Source organism: Schistocerca serialis, chromosome 6, assembly GCF_023864345.2.
Source record: "Schistocerca serialis cubense isolate TAMUIC-IGC-003099 chromosome 6, iqSchSeri2.2, whole genome shotgun sequence".
In the NCBI taxonomy this organism is placed as follows: Eukaryota; Metazoa; Arthropoda; class Insecta; order Orthoptera; family Acrididae; genus Schistocerca; species Schistocerca serialis.
In genome coordinates, this window is record NC_064643.1 from 245,805,929 (window position 1) to 245,822,912 (window position 16,984).

At 41.5% G+C, this 16,984-nt stretch overlaps 1 protein-coding gene across 1 annotated transcript in view; it reads right to left on the reverse strand.

The window, feature by feature from the left end:
* LOC126484081 (WD repeat-containing protein 89) overlaps positions 1 to 16,984 on the reverse strand; it is a 277,264-nt gene that overhangs the window by 66,285 nt on the left and 193,995 nt on the right. Inside the window, exon 9 of the mRNA XM_050107451.1 lies at positions 16,592 to 16,703. Within this exon, the coding sequence (XP_049963408.1) occupies positions 16,592 to 16,703 (112 nt within the window). The remainder of the gene's footprint in view (positions 1 to 16,591; positions 16,704 to 16,984) is intronic.

The following is a 16,984-nucleotide window of genomic DNA, read 5'->3' on the forward strand; positions in this document are numbered from 1 at the left end:
TCTTTTCCTCAAAAAATCGAGTCTGCCAGCCATTTGATGCACTGAAATCATCACTCCAAAACTCCTTGGAGATTTCTTGGACCTCCTCATGCAATACACTTCCACTTACAGTAATTTTTCCACTTCTATTGGCATGAATCCATTTTATTAGTAGGATATTGGTTTCTGTTGTCCTTAAGGGCTCCACTTTCAGTTTAGATGCACAGCTTATCATGTGTGACAAAACATCTGAGCAATAAATGTTATGATTACCTACGGTAATTGTGTATTTCTGGCAAGTCTGCCACCTGTACAACAGACAAGCCTATATCAATGATAACCTGTGCAGTTCCCTCTTATGACTGTACAATTCTCACATACAGGTGTTACCTAAACCTCAACCTGCTGAAATCTTTACCTCCATGAAAAATAATGCACCTTTGGATTTTATTGAAGACTTCTAGGATCACATTCTAGCTCTGTGTGTGTGTGTGTGTGTGTGTGTGTGTGTGTGTGTGTGTTTCGTTTGTATATGTGTAAAAAACAAAAAAGGCAGCCACGTATCCTGATGAGACTTGTGATGGTAAAATGAAGAAAATAAACCACCTTCAATCAGATTTTCAGAAAGAATTAAAGAAGCAACACAGAAGCAACCACACAACAAAATGCAGCTCTCCTTTTTCTGTTGCCCACTGTCATTTTATCGTCAGGAAAACTGCATGGAATGCCAGAAGAGAGAGAACTGACGGAGAAACTGAATGTATCCTATACGGCCTCAGTTCAGATAACTTTGTGGGTTTTAACATGAATGAATAACTGTGCAGTTAAACTGAAGATGTGTATGCCCTTTAACCAATGAAGCATGAATGAACTTCCATACAGAATACCGAATTATAAGAAGTGCAAGGCTCATGTTACGACACAGAAGCACAGAATGGCAATACTGCTCCCAGTGGTCTGGCAGTGAACCTCAGATCGGGGAAATAAAGCCCAAAAATCCTTATTCTTGTTTTGTGAAATACTAGGATTAGATGATAATATTTTCCATTTATATTTTATAGCTGGGCCTGAAAGTCTGGTGCTAAAGCATATACATGGAAATGTTTTTGTGACCTTGCAAAGTAATATATTTGAAATCTCAATCAAAAACTACGATTAACTTCACAGAGCTGGGGAGAAGACCTCAACTTTTCAACTAAGAAGATTGGGTGTGGAGAGTAAGCAGTTTTCACAAACGTACATCGCGCCAATGCAGTAACCAGGCATTGATGCCCACTGCACCAGCTGCTGCTCACCAGTGTTGACTCCGCGTCTGTTCGTCGACGACAATGCTGAAACCAACATTCAATGCTGCCAGTGCCACTGCTGTCCAGTGGCACTGATTACTCACCAAAACAGCTAGAACTCTACGCCGGCTGAGCGAAAAACAATAATTGTTTGGTAAAGTTGAATTAACAGTTGAATGATAAACTGTTAGTGTAATTAGTGTACTCAGTGGTGAATTTTCTTTTAGATGATTACTAGGTCTAAAATCAATAAAGTAGCAGAACCAGCCATGGCTATGACAGTGAATAAGGAAATGCCAGACTGGGCTGAAGTAGCAAATTTAATCAAAGAACTAAGTCTAAGGTTAGACTCAGTAAGAACAGAGTCAAATGCTCAAATTACTACGCTAAGAAAAAAATTAAATGCTCAAAATGCTTCCTTGAGAGATGAACTGAGTGCGAATTTAAGTGAAAAACTAGGAGCACAAAGTGTAACTTTTAAGTGAAAAGCTAGAAGCACAGAGTACTAATTTAAGTAGAGAAATAGACACAATGAATATTCAAGTAAATAATAAAGATGCTGTAACTTACCAAAAAAAAGCGTTTGTATGTTGATAGGAGACAATAAAAAAACACACAAATACACACACACAAATTTCAAGCTTTCGCAACCCAGGGTTGCTTCATCAGGAAAGATGGAAGGAGAGGGAAAGACGAAAGGATGTGGGTTTTAAGGGAGAGGGTAAGGAGTCATCCCAATCCCGGGGGTGGAAAGACTTACCTTAGGGGGAAAAGGGACAGGTATACACTTGCACACACACTCCTGGGATTGGGAGGACTCCTTACCCTCTCCCTTAAAACCCACATCCTTTCGTCTTTCCCTCTTTCCTGATGAAGCAACTGTGGGTTGCGAAAGCTTGAAATTTGTGTGTTTTTTATTGTCTCCTATCAACACACCAACGCTTTCGTTTGGTAAGTTACAGCAGCTTTGCTTTTAGATATATTTTTCTCAAGTGGAATGTTTCCCTCTATTATGTTCAAGTAAAAAATAAACTGGACATTCAGAATAAGACTTTAGGATTGTTAAGTGCGGAAGCAGATGAACAAAATAAGGAATTTAGCAAGCTGCATGAAGGTATGGGAAATTTGAAGACTGAATTTGATATTTTAACCACTAAAGTGGAAAATTTTATGATAGAATTGAAAGGTGAATTAACAGCTCTTTAAGTAGTCACGTCAATCAGTTCTTCACTGCCTTTGGTCAGCCATAGAGTAACTAATTTGGATTTCAGGATTTGGCAAAGAAACTAGAATTTGATATTGAAGATAAATGTAATAGTGTAGAGTCTGAATTGAGTGAAAAACTAGGATCATTCCAAAGTGTATGTAATGTTACATTTGATGCTGTAAAACAAAGGTTACACACTTTAAAGGAAAATGTTGAAAAGCAGGACAAACTAATTCCTATAGTCCAATCACAAATAGCAGGCGTTAACACGCGAGTTGATACCGAGGAAAGGGACTTCAAAGATAAACTAGCAACATCAGAAAACTTAAATATAAGCAAACAGGAGGAACAAGTAGAAGAGATGATAGACAGAAAGATGGTCGAGAGGGTAACCACTAACAACATTTCTTCAGATTTAGCTTTGGAACTTAATGATTCGAAGAAATGCATAGATAATTTATGGAAAGAATTCAAACTTATCCAGGATAGAGTAAAAAACAGAATAACTTTACCTGAGGTTGTGTTTCCTAGTAAAGTGGTAACTGTTTTGTTGTGGGGGAGGTTTTCACACAAAACTTAATGAGAAGTATTGGTCCGTAAGTAACCGAGTGAGGTTAATGTCAGATCCGTGGGATCCGGGTGGGGTCACATCTGTCTCCCAGGGACGTTAACGTTCTGTGTTAATGGGCGGAGTCACGACCATCGGATCCCTAGTTGTTTTCGGTGTTTCTTCTGTGCTGTTTTTTCCGGCACCAAATTCCCTTCAAATCTTAAACTATTCTGTAATCTATTCTTGAATTCTTAAATTTCAGTACATACAAAACCGGAGATGACAGTAAAGTAGGAAACTTAAGAGAATCACAGATGAATGGTAATCTATAGACATGAAATGAAACGAATAATATATTATTTGAGTGAAAGGTATAATATGAGGGTACTGTTTAAACCGAGTGATGTCGAGACAAAATAATATGAATACAGGATTTTATGTGTGTATAAAAGTATGTTATAAACTGAATGACTAAACAACTATGTTATCGTAGTGTATAATTTTCTATGTTTATAGAACATTTTATACCTTTTATGAGACATGAAGTGGATGGGAGGGTTGGTATTAGTTTTAGAAGGGGGAGGGTAGTGCAAGTACAAGCATGACTAGAACTAAACACACACCACATCTTTCAGACAACCCTCACAGACAAGTGTGACTGATTCTCCACCATTTGCCATTCCATGGGTGTTGCTAAGATTTTTCTTCAGGACTTCAAAGGTGAAGGTGAGAATGTCTGTTCTGTAGGAGACATTTAACGTCATACCACCTCCGGTTTCTCACTCAAGTACCGGACAAGTGGTGATCCTGGGGAAGGGGGGTGGAAAGGGTTTCCTGTCTTTGGGGCTATTTTCTTTCTCTTCTTCAATCTTAGCAACCATTTCTACTTTTTTCTTTCTTACTTCTCATCTGAGTACCGGTCTATCTTTCCCTCTTTCCATATGCATATACTTCTATCGCTGAAGTCCCTCTTATTTTCCGTGGTTTCCAATAACCTTCAACTTATTTCATATATGTAGGCCGAAGAATCAGGCTACACAAACACACTTCCACATACACACACCATAACACAAAGACACAAACAAAAAAGTACAAATTAAAAGGATGTGAGAACCGTCAAGTGTTGTAGGGGGAAAGACTGTGCACATAGAGAAATATGCACTTATGGTTGATTATTGTGATGGTTCTACATCGCCTAGTTACTTGGAAAAACTATCATGTAGATATTTATTAATACGTATATATAGGAAATACGTCGCCTAGTTACATGGAAAAACTATCATGTAGTTATTTATTAATATGTATATATAGGAAATATATGTATCAGAAAAATGATTCTATTTCGCATAGGTACATGTTGTTGTTGTTGTGGTCTTCAGTCCTGAGACTGGTTTGATGCAGCTCTCCATGCTACTCTATCCTGTGCAAGCTTTTTCATCTCCCAGTACCTACTGCAACCTACATCCTTCTGAATCTGCTTAGTGTATTCATCTCTTGGTCTCCCTCTACGATTTTTACCCTCCACGCTGCCCTCCAATACTAAATTGGTGATCCCTTGATGCCTCAGAACATGTCCTACCAACCGATCCCTTCTTCTGGTCAAGTTGTGCCACAAACTTCTCTTCTCCCCAATCCTATTCAATACTTCCTCATTAGTTATGTGATCTACACATCTAATCTTCAGCATTCTTCTGTAGCACCACATTTCGAAAGCTTCTATTCTCTTCTTGTCCAAACCATTTATCGTCCATGTTTCACTTCCATACATGGCTACACTCCATACGAATACTTTCAGAAATGATTTCCTGACACTTAAATCAATACTGGATGTTAACAAATTTCTCTTCTTCAGAAACGCTTTCCTTGCCATTGCCAGCCTACATTTTATATCCTCTCTACTTCGACCATCATCAGTTATTTTGCTCCCCAAATAGTAAAACTCCTTTACTACTTTAAGTGCCTCATTTCCTAATCTAATTCCCTCAGCATCATCCGACTTAATTAGACTACATTCCATTATCCTTGTTTTGCTTTTGTTGATGTTCATCTTATATCCTCCTTTCAAGACACTGTCCATTCCATTCAACTGCTCTTCCAAAGCCTTTGCTGTATCTGACAGAATTACAATGTCATCGGCGAACCTCAAAGTTTTTATTTCTTCTCCATGAATTTTAATACCTACTCCGAATTTTTCTTTTGTTTCCTTTACTGCTTGCTCAATATACAGATTGAACAACATCGGGGAGAGGCTACAACCCTGTCTTACTCCCTTCCCAACCACTGCTTCCCTTTCATGTCCCTCGACTCTTATAACTGCCATTTGGTTTCTGTACAAATTGTAAATAGCCTTTCGCTCCCTGTATTTTACCCCTGCCACCTTTAGAATTTGAAAGAGAGTATTCCAGTCAACATTGTCAAAAGCTTTCTCTAAGTCTACAAATGCTAGAAACGTAGGTTTGCCTTTCCTTAATCTTTCTTCTAAGATAAGTCGTAAGGTCAGTATTGCCTCACGTGTTCCAGTGTTTCTACGGAATCCAAACTGATCTTCCCCGAGGTTGGCTTCTACTAGTTTTTCCATTCGTCTGTAAAGAATTCGTGTTAGTATTTTGCAGCTGTGACTTATTAAGCTGATAGTTCGGTAATTTTCACATCTGTCAACACCTGCTTTCTTTGGGATTGGAATTATTATATTCTTCTTGAAGTCTGAGGGTATTTCGCCTGTTTCATACATCTTGCTCACCAGATGGTAGAGTTTTGTCAGGACTGGCTCTCCCACGGCCGTCAGTAGTTCCAATGGAATATTGTCTACTCCGGGGGCCTTGTTTCGACTCAGGTCTTTCAGTGCTCTGTCAAACTCTTCACGCAGTATCGTATCTCCCATTTCATCTTCATCTACATCCTCTTCCATTTCCATAATATTGTCCTCAAGTACATCGCCCTTGTATAGACCCTCTATATACTCCTTCCACCTTTCTGCTTTCCCTTCTTTGCTTAGAACTGGGTTTCCGTCTGAGCTCTTGATATTCATACAAGTCGTTCTCTTATCTCCAAAGGTCTCTTTAATTTTCCTGTAGGCGGTATCTATCTTACCCCTAGTGAGATAGGCCTCTACATCCTTACATTTGTCCTCTAGCCATCCCTGCTTAGCCATTTTGCACTTCCTGTCGATCTCATTTTTGAGACGTTTGTATTCCTTTTTGCCTGTTTCACTTACTGCATTTTTATATTTTCTCCTTTCATCAATTAAATTCAATATTTCTTCTGTTACCCAAGGATTTCTACTAGCCCTCATCTTTTTACCTACTTGATCCTCTGCTGCCTTCACTACCTCATCCCTCAAAGCTACCCATTCTTCTTCTACTGTATTTATTTCCCCCATTCCTGTCAATTGCTCCCTTATGCTCTCCCTGAATCTCTGTACAACCTCTGGTTCTTTTAGTTTATCCAGGTCCCTTCTCCTTAAATTCCCACCTTTTTGCAGTTTCTTCAGTTTTAATCTACAGGTCATAACCAATAGATTGTGGTCAGAGTCCACATCTGCCCCTGGAAATGTCTTACAATTTAAAACCTGGTTCCTAAATCTCTGTCTTACCATTATATAATCTATCTGATACCTTTTAGTATCTCCAGGGTTCTTCCATGTATACAACCTTCTTTCATGATTCTTAAACCAAGTGTTAGTTATGATTATGTTGTGCTCTGTGCAAAATTCTACCAGGCGGCTTCCTCTTTCATTTCTGTCCCCCAATCCATATTCACCTACTATGTTTCCTTCTCTCCCTTTTCCTACACTCGAATTCCAGTCACCCATGACTATTAAATTTTCGTCTCCCTTCACAATCTGAATAATTTCTTTTATTTCATCATACATTTCTTCAATTTCTTCGTCATCTGCAGAGCTAGTTGGCATATAAACTTGTACTACTGTAGTAGGTGTGGGCTTCGTATCTATCTTGGCCACAATAATGCGTTCACTATGCTGTTTGTAGTAGCTTACCCGCATTCCTATTTTCCTATTCATTATTAAACCTACTCCTGCATTACCCCTATTTGATTTTGTGTTTATAACCCTGTAGTCACCTGACCAGAAGTCTTGTTCCTCCTGCCACCGAACTTCACTAATTCCCACTATATCTAACTTCAACCTATCCATTTCCCTTTTTAAATTTTCTAACCTACCTGCCCGATTAAGGGATCTGACATTCCACGCTCCGATCCGTAGAACGCCAGTTTTCTTTCTCCTGATAACGACATCCTCTTGAGTAGTCCCCGCCCGGAGATCCGAATGGGGGACTATTTTACCTCCGGAATATTTTACCCAAGAGGACGCCATCATCATTTAATCATACAGTAAAGCTGCATGCCCTCGGGAAAAATTACGGTTGTAGTTTCCCCTTGCTTTCAGCCGTTCGCAGTACCAGCACAGCAAGGCCGTTTTGGTTATTGTTACAAGGCCAGATCAGTCAATCATCCAGACTGTTGCCCTTGCAACTACTGAAAAGGCTGCTGCCCCTCTTCAGGAACCACACGTTTGTCTGGCCTCTCAACAGATACCCCTCCGTTGTGGTTGCACCTACGGTACGGCTATCTGTATCGCTGAGGCACGCAAGCCTCCCCACCAACGGCAAGGTCCATGGTTCATGGGGGGGGGGGGGGGGGGGGGGGGATAGGTACATAAGGATATAAAAGCTATGATAATTTTACATCAAGTATACCTATGTAGGAAGCGAGAATAAGGAAGGAGAACATAAGCCAGAGAGGTCAGTCTAATAAATATTCTGATGACTTGTAGGATAGTGGGACTCTTATGACCCAAGTAAGCATATTATATATTGAATAATGTACGTAGGCATGAAGTAGATACTGGAAACGTAGAAGTGGATGAGTAACATAATGATTGTACAAAATATCGCATGTTCGATTTTAAGGGGGGAATATGTAGTGCTTCGAGAATTTTGAATTAAATTCTAGAACCACTCGACCTTCCATTGTTTCGAACACCCGATATTTTAGAGATGAGTGGGAGAAATGAATACGCCCTACAGCGCATTGCCTATTTGTATGTGCAGGTCAAAAAAACAGTTACAAGAAAATGATGGACCTGGCGGCCAAACAGCGGCAGACAAGTACCTGCTGTACGGTCCACAGAATTTCCATGTAGGGATAGAGAAGAATAAGAAAAGTTTATGTAGTATTCTGTGCTCTTTTGTGTCTGTGTTGATTGTAAAATGACTAATGAACAATTGACTATAGATTTCTATGTTCATTCATGTATTGGACTGGCTTGAGACTAGAGACTTTTGAATTACTTCACATCTTGGCTATGAACAAAGCAAGACACATGTATGCTATTTGAATAGGTGTAAATGAGTCTAATTTTTAAGGAATATGTTAGCTTGCAGAAGTTATTGTCTGTGAAAGTTGAAAATATAAAGTGATTGGACTGAAAAGTATTCCACGAGTACCCAGATTATTTCAAGAATAGAGAAGTAGTTTAATAAATTCCTTTAACCAGCTATATTCTTCGGAAAAGAAGCTTCTGGGAGATCGACATAGCTGATTACTCTGAGAAGAGGATCGGCTACACACTACATGCAAGTTAACTGATTTGAGAGATGTGTGAGCCTTGCAGCTCAAGACCACACTGTCTCTTGTCGTCCAAAAAGCATTAGAGCATGAAGGCTCATACACAGAAACAGAGATATATAAGTTCATAGAACACCATGTGATGAAACCAGCTTCTGTTTTATACGAAACAAAAACAAACACAGAGTCATTTACTCTTACCAATATTACAGATGTGAGCAAACATCGAAGAGAATAAGCAATATATTCACAATGCCTTTAAAATGTGCAATACACACATGAAATTGTAATCAGGAAAACAATGCTGTGAAACTAGCTTTTATTTGAACAAAACAAAAATGCAGGACCTTAAACGACACAATAAGAAAAAGAGTTGATGGTTTATTAAACTTGCATTGCTCCAAGTGGCCTGGCACCAAACAAAGTCCGTGTTATCGGATGTTCCTATATGAGTTTCACCCCTGAGAGCTCCCATTCAAATACACCACATCAAAAAAAATTTAGCCAAATCATATTTCTTTGCTGTGTAAAGAATTTTAGCATTCCACTTGTCTTTGATGACATGAATAATTGTCCGCATCATGTGAATCTTAGAGTTCATGTTTTGTTGATCGTAACTACATGAAACGCCCACAATGTAAAATTCAACACTTCGGTAAACAACACAATGTGATCAGTTTGCGTACTAGGACCTAATGGCAACATTTTCTGTAATGTCTTATCATGTGACCTATCTGCAGAAACTGGCATATGTTCTAAACGACTGATCAAAAATTATGAACTACCTACTGAATGTGAATTACTGACGTTTACTGCATTAGTACTTTGATGCAACTCATTTGAAAATCTTATGAATTCCATCATAACTAGCTATCACTTCACAAACTATTTGTCTTAAAAGTGGGCTTTTTCTTGAAGTGGTTTCGTTAAAACTTAATTTCAGTAACATTTTTCTTTTGGCAGTTTTACTGAGGCTGATGGAAATATTCATTACAAACAAAAATTCCTTAAAAGCAGGTTCATTAACATGTGCTTTTAATCCACAACGATCATGCTGCTCCCATATTACAGTATTTTACGTATTAATTACTGCAACCATTTACCTCTGCTTTTTGCTGTTTATTCACAACACATCACTAACAACAAAGAAAGATATTGCAGGTATGAAGAAGATACCAAGTACTATTTCAAATAGAACAAGGCAACTAGAAAAGAGAAATAAAGAGTTTCAAGGAAATAATATTAGAAACATGCTAGAATATGGTGGAGTAAATAAAACTATTGAGGATTTGTTCACAAGAATATGAGAAAAATGGTGAAAATCTGATAAAAGAAACTACTGAAAACAATATGAGCATGAAGAAAACAAAACAGTATCTAGTGCTGGACAGACATCTCATTTCTTCAGTTAATATGGCACATGATACGTTAACTGTTGTAACTGCCCCTGGGAAGGTCGCGGGGTAACAATGACGGAAAGCGCTGCGAGACCCGCGGAGTGGCCTGTGAACAACAACACAACGGAAGAGGACGGACACGACCAATGAAGGACAGAACGAATACAACAAGATCGAACAACGGAGTCACTAGGAAACAAACACGTCCACTCGTACACAGAACAAGGAAGTTCACTGTCTAACGCGAGGCGAGGTATCAACCGACATACGCATGATTAGACTGGCTGGCTGAGTGAGAGGCAGGCGCTTAAGTACGCTATCGGGGGCACCGCAATTGCCCGCTGGAACCACGTGTTCCGCTGTGGCACGCGCCGCCACAGCTTACAGCGTGATGGTGCAGAGACCTCTATGGGTCTTCGACGTCCATGACATCTGGCGCGGATTCAAATTCTGTGGCGCGCGGTACCAGATCTCTCCCCCCTGAAACTTGCGCATAGGGGCGGAAATGCACCGAACAGTGCCGAGATGGGCGGCAGTGGAAAAGGAACTGGGCGTATCAACCGCATTTGGCAGAAAGGAAGGGACGCCCAAGGTATCCATGACAACCGATCCAGAGTCCAGGGCGGGGGGAGGGAGCCGCCGATCCACCCGGAGGCAGAGAGGGCTGGTGGCAGGCCCACGGGGAGATGGCAACCAGGGGCTGGGAAGGTGACTCAAAGACCACATCCGTACCCGAAGGAGGTAGGGAAAGAGGCGGCGGTGCGAGTCCTGTGGCAGCATGAGGGCGGAGCTGATTACAATGGCGGTGCTCCAACCCTTTCGACATCACACGCCGCCCATGAGTCGGGTGTCCAACCCGCCTTGCACCCGTGCTTGTGGGCCCACACAGCCGTGCCAGGGACATGCTGGGAGTAGGGGTGGCAGGAGGATGTGATTAGCAAATGGAGCAGGAGTCCAAACAAAAGGTACCCCCTTGCGACACAAGTGATTGAGGGGTTGAGCAACGGAGGCAGCCTGGGGCAAGAACTTTAAGTAATAAGTAACCTTTCCCAAAAACACCTGGAGTTCAGATAAGTCCTTGGGATGAGGAAGGGCCTCAATTGCCGCAACATTACGACCCGAAGGGCGAATGCCATCTTTGCTAAGCCAGTGGCCAAAGTATTCCACTTCCAATTGAAAAAAACAACACTTGTCCAGCCGACAGCGGAGACCAACAGACTGCAGAGCATGAAATAAGGCGCTGAGGTTTTGCAAATGTTCCTGGCAGGAACACCCAGTGCTCAAGATGTCATCCAGATAACTCACACATGCAGGGATAGGCTGTGTAAGCGGCTCCAGGAATCACTCGAAAATGGCCAGCGCCGAAGAGACACCAAAGGGAAGGCGCTTGTACTTATACAATCCGAAAGGCATGTTGATGACCGTGATGTTCTGAGATTCAGCATCCAAGGGCAACTCGTGGTATGCCTTAGCCACGTCAATCTTGGAAAAATACCCTACACCAGTAAGCTTGGCAAGAAGGTCTTCGTGTTGCGGAATGGGGCAAGTGTCAATGAGGGACTGAGCATTGACTGTAGCATCGTTAAGTCCACACACAGCCGAAGAGACCCATTGAGCTTCTGTATGACCACCAGTGGTGTCGCCCATGCACTGTAAGTTACAGGTTCCAGCATGCCAGCGGCCTGGAGCTGATCAAGTTCCTGCTTGACCGCCGGCCGTAAGGCTACCAGATGGGGCCGGACTCGGAAAAAGCAAGGCTGTGCACCCGGTCGTAGGGTGATGTGCGCCTGAAAGCCAGAAGTACATCCGAGATCCGGTGCAAACAACGACACAAAAGCGGAGCACAGATCGTCCAAGTCCTGAAAGGGAACAGCCATCAAAACGACCTTAACTTCGTCGGAAATTGAAAAGCCAAACAGTTGAAATGCATCCAGGCCAAAAACATTCGAAACCGACAGATGGTCGACGACAAAGAGGGTAACGAGCCGGGGAACATGCTTGTACGTCGCCTGGACGATGAACTGCTCACGAAAGGGAATGGAACCGTCTCCGTAGGCGACCAAAAGGCGAGAGGGAGGTGACAATGCAGGAGAGCCCAGCTGAGTATATGTCGCCATATTAATCAGGGAGACAGTGGCCCCAGTGTCGACCTGAAAACTGACATCCTCTGTGAAAATGCAGAGCATGAGGAAAAGCTTCCACACTGATGGGTCATCCTGTGGGACGACCGATTGCAGAGCATGGACGGAATCTTGAGGCCCAGGAGGGGCAGGATTGGATTGAGTCGAGAGACTACGCCTTACCGATCGGATGTGGCCCTCCTTGTTACACAGCATGCACGTTTTCCAGCGGTGTGGACAATCAGTCCGCGAATGGGCACTAAAGCGCTGTGGGCAAGATGGAAGTGGGCCGCATGACCGGTGACAAGGGGCGACCAAAGGCACTGACGCTACAGAGATGTCGGAACACGAGGAGCCCCGACAGCGCTGCCCTCTGTCGGCCGGGCCATGTCGACATCAGGAGGGTGGAACCCGCCGTGACACTTCTCTATCGCTGCCACCTGTGGTCGCACCATAAGATGCTCATTAGCCGCTTGAGCAATTTCAAAGGAGTGGGCAATGTGGGGAATCTCTTCCAAGGAGGGGTTGTCGAGATTCAACGCTGCAGTACGGACCTCAGTGTTGGGAGCCAGTTGAACCACCACATCCCAGATCAGGGAGTCCGCATATGAAGCCTTACACTGCTGATTGGTGCACGTAAAATCGCATCGACAGCTGAGACCCTGCAAGTCCATGAACCAGGAACGATACGGTTGATCAGGCTGTTTATGGTACTGGTTGAACTCCAGCCAAGAGGCGACTACATGGTAGCGTTGGGAATAATAGTTTGTCAGCAAAAGGCAGATCTCCTGGACAACGGTGCCAACTTGCGGAGAAGAAAGAACGTGTCTGGAGAGGCCCAAGACAAAAACAACGACCGCTGCAAGGAGTCGTCCGTGACTTGAAAAGCCATGAAAAGTTGTTTCAGCCGATGTAAGTAGGTTTCCCAGTCCTCTTTAGCGTCATTAAAGGGCGGAAATGACGGCGGACGTGAGAAAGCATCAGACACCCGAGGACTCTGAAGCTGTTGCGGTAACTGGAGCTGCTGCTGCTGCATGAGCTGCTGCTGTTGCTCCAGTAGACAGACCAACTTCGCCTCCATACCAACAACGACCACTGTTTACCTCGTCGCCAATATGTTGTAACTGCAACTGGGACGGTCGCGGGGTAGCAATGATGGAAAGCGTAGCAGGACCCGCGGAAAGGCCCACGAACAACAACACAACGGGAGAGGACGGACACAACCGATGAAGGACAGAACAAATACAACAAGATTGAACAACTGAGTCACAAGGAAACAAATATGTCCACTCATACACAGAACAAGGAAGTAAACTGTCTAACGTGAGGTGATGTGTCAACCAACATACGAGTGATTAGACTGACTGGCTGAGCGAGAGGCAAGTGCTTAAGTACGCTATCAGGGGTGCCGCTATTGGCTGCTGGAACCACATGTTCCACTGTCGTGCCCTCATACTAAAAGCGGGCCAGGAGGCGCGTGCCGCCACAGCTTACTGCACGATGGTGCAGAGACCTCTATGGGTCTTCGACGTCCATGTCGTCTGGCGCGAATTCAAATTCCATGGCGCGCAGTACCAGAGTAACTAACACCAGAGTGAACAACGTACAGGCATTCAAAAATTGCTTTAAGTACTTGTATTGTTAAAAAGATGAAGCAGAAATGCTGGTAGTTGACAATGAAAATACATTTCTTGATGGAAACAGCAAAATATTAGTACTGACAAGAAAAATAATTACGTTCTGGAGGTTCCATGTGTGTATAAAGCCAATCATGATATGAAAAAAGGAAAGACTTCTGAAGATGATGGTACTTTCACAGAAAGAGTTAAAACTGCAGACATTTACAGAATATCTTTTGCAGAATAAAATTCCCGAAAATGAATATTACTGTAATTGTTCTGGTCCACAAGAAAGGGGAGAGAGAGAGGAGAGAGAGAGAGAGAGAGAGAGAGAGAGAGAGAGAGAGAGAGAGAGAGAGAGAGAGAGATACTGACCTTTACACACATCTGCATCAATGCCGTAATATACATTTCGCAAGCAAATGACCAAGCAAACCTTAAAAGTGACTACAGCACAATAGGCCATTTTCAAGTAGTGCACAAGAGTTATAGAACGGGCAAGGGTGTGAATTGCCACTTTTTATGAAATTGCACGATTCTGAAAAAGGGTTTGATCAATTTCAACAAGACCTTTAGTAACAGTCCTTGACTCACCCTATGTTAGTATACTGAAGAATCAATGCTACAGCTTTCTTTAGACTTTATAAGAATACTTTCTTCATTAGAATAGCTGCACATAGCAAAGTGTCATCACGGAGTTTCTAGAAGGACACAGGATAACTTAAACAGAATTTCTATTTGATGTAATGAATGGCAAATTGCTCCAAATGTAGAAAAGTGTACATTAACACAGACACGTAGGAAAATCAATACTGTAATGTTCTAATGCTGTATTAGTGGAGTGCTGCTTGACACAGTCATATTGATTAAATATCAGGGTGTAACACTGCAAAGTGAAATGAAATGGAACAAGCAAACAAGGACAGTGGAAGGGAAGGTGAATGGTCAACCAAAGTTTATTGGGAGAATTTTAGTAAAATGTAGCTCCACTATAAATGAGGCCCTGTATAACACAGTTATGCATTCCTGGATATTGCTTGAATGTTTGCAAGTCCCATCAAGTCAGATTAAAGGAAGACATAAAGCAATTCAGAGGTGTGCTGCTAGATCTGTTGTCCACTTCCTTAGCTGAGTGATAAGCATGTGGGGGACCCAGGTTTGATTGCTGACACTGTGGGGATTTTTCCTTGGTGTAAGGGCTTGTATGAAGTGCGCTCAGCCTCGTGAGGCCAACTGAGGAGCTATTCAAATGATCAGTAGCAGTTCCATGGTCAACAAATCTGATTTTGACTGGGAGAGCGGTTGCTGACCACATGCCACTCCATAGCAAATCCGATCACAAAAGTAGCAGAAGGTGACAATGTGGACAGTTGAACCCAATTGTCTCATCAGGGCCAGGATGCAGAACTTTGCCTTTTTTTATAATCTGCTAAAATTGTTACAGATAGGTTTTATCAACACATGAGTGTTATGGAAATGCTTTGTGAACTGTAATGGGAATCCCTGGAGGGAAGGCGCCATTCTTTTCATGAAACACTACTGCGAAAATTTAGAGAACAGACTTTTTAGATGACTCCAGAATGATTTACTGCAGCCAACATACATTTCACATAAGGAGTGTAAAGATGAGATATCACAAATTAGGGCTCGTACAGAAGCATACAGACAGTCATTTTTCCCTCACTCCAATTGTGAAAACAATAGAAAAGGAAGTAATTAGTAGTGATAGTGTGTACCCTCCATCATACACCATGTGGTGGCTTGGGAGTTTGTACATAGATATAAAAAAAGTGGGAAAGTCAAAACTGAAATACATGTCAGGAAAAGAGATTTCATACAATAAAGACCATTATCAGCAACTCTAAGGATAAACTCTAAGGATAGTTTTCAGTTATGTAAAAAGTTGAGTGGTGGGTAACCTGGAACTGGAGGGGTTCTGGCTTTTAGGAAGTGACAGTTATGCTAGCCTACCAGACAGTAAGTGTACATGCAGCACACAGGTATGCATGTGCATGCCCTCTCTCTCTCTCTCTCTCTCTCTCTCTCTCCCTGTCTATTTGTCTCTCCCTCTTGGTGGTGTAACATATCACTGTGATGGAGTGATATGTTACGCAACATCTATCTGGGCAATAAAAAATGATCACAACAGTTGGAACCATTCATTAGGAACATAGTTTGGAACTGAAAACTGCATGGAGATTTTTCTCACTGTTTCTGCACATGAACGAATACAGATGGACTGTCTTAAAGATTGGATGGTCATATTCATTTACACAATACTATGCTGCTAAATTTTTTATTTCCAGCATTTACTGCAGAATCTGGAGTAGTAGTCCAAGATTTTTCATGTCCATAACCACAAAAAATAAAAGGTGAGCTGAATAATATCTGATAATCAAAGGTCAGGAATAAATTAATTACAAATGCAGAGGAACATCAAACATGCACAGCAAGTTTTATGTTTGTAAAGACATTAATCATATTAAAATGGGTTTATTTGAATAACACATTTTCAAAGCAAAAATTGAAACACACATTTTCCAAAAAAAGTGCTATGCTCTCAAAACTCTGGCAAAATTTCCTTTTAAAGAAAAAGTATTTAGATGAAACTCTCTGCATTTGGAAAAACAGAAGATATAAACATTTTTCTATGTCAGTGAATTTATATGCCAATACACAAGTCTCTGCCTCAATGCAATGTGTAAGGGAAAAATCACTTTCACTTTATAAAGTAACATTTTCAGAAAAAAAGTAATAAATATGAATGATGTGTGATTTTTTAAAAAGAGCTAAGAACAAATTGATAACAACAAAACAGAAGATTAGAATAAAACATAATTATCATACCTTTGCATTATACCAACTACCACGAACCTCTTGCTTGTTTCCATTCATGCTTGAAACACTATACACTGCAGTCATATCAGGCTTCTTTAGTGAAAATGCTGATAGATCCTGTCTGTAAACAGACAGAAACGAAATTAAAACTGAAATTGTAACCTTTTTGATAGACTAAATACTGAAAAATCTTAAGGCATGTGAAACTGGTACGACTTCAAAGTCTTTCCAACAAAAGGTCTAGACAGAGAATATAAACTACTAGTAACAGATAGTAGTGAGGAACTACGCCCCAAAATCTGTAACAAAAGAATCACTAAACAAAAAAACTAGGTAACTGACTTAACAAAATACAAAGGAAAAATTTAGTGAAGCAGTTGTGAAGCACCATTTTTTTTCCCA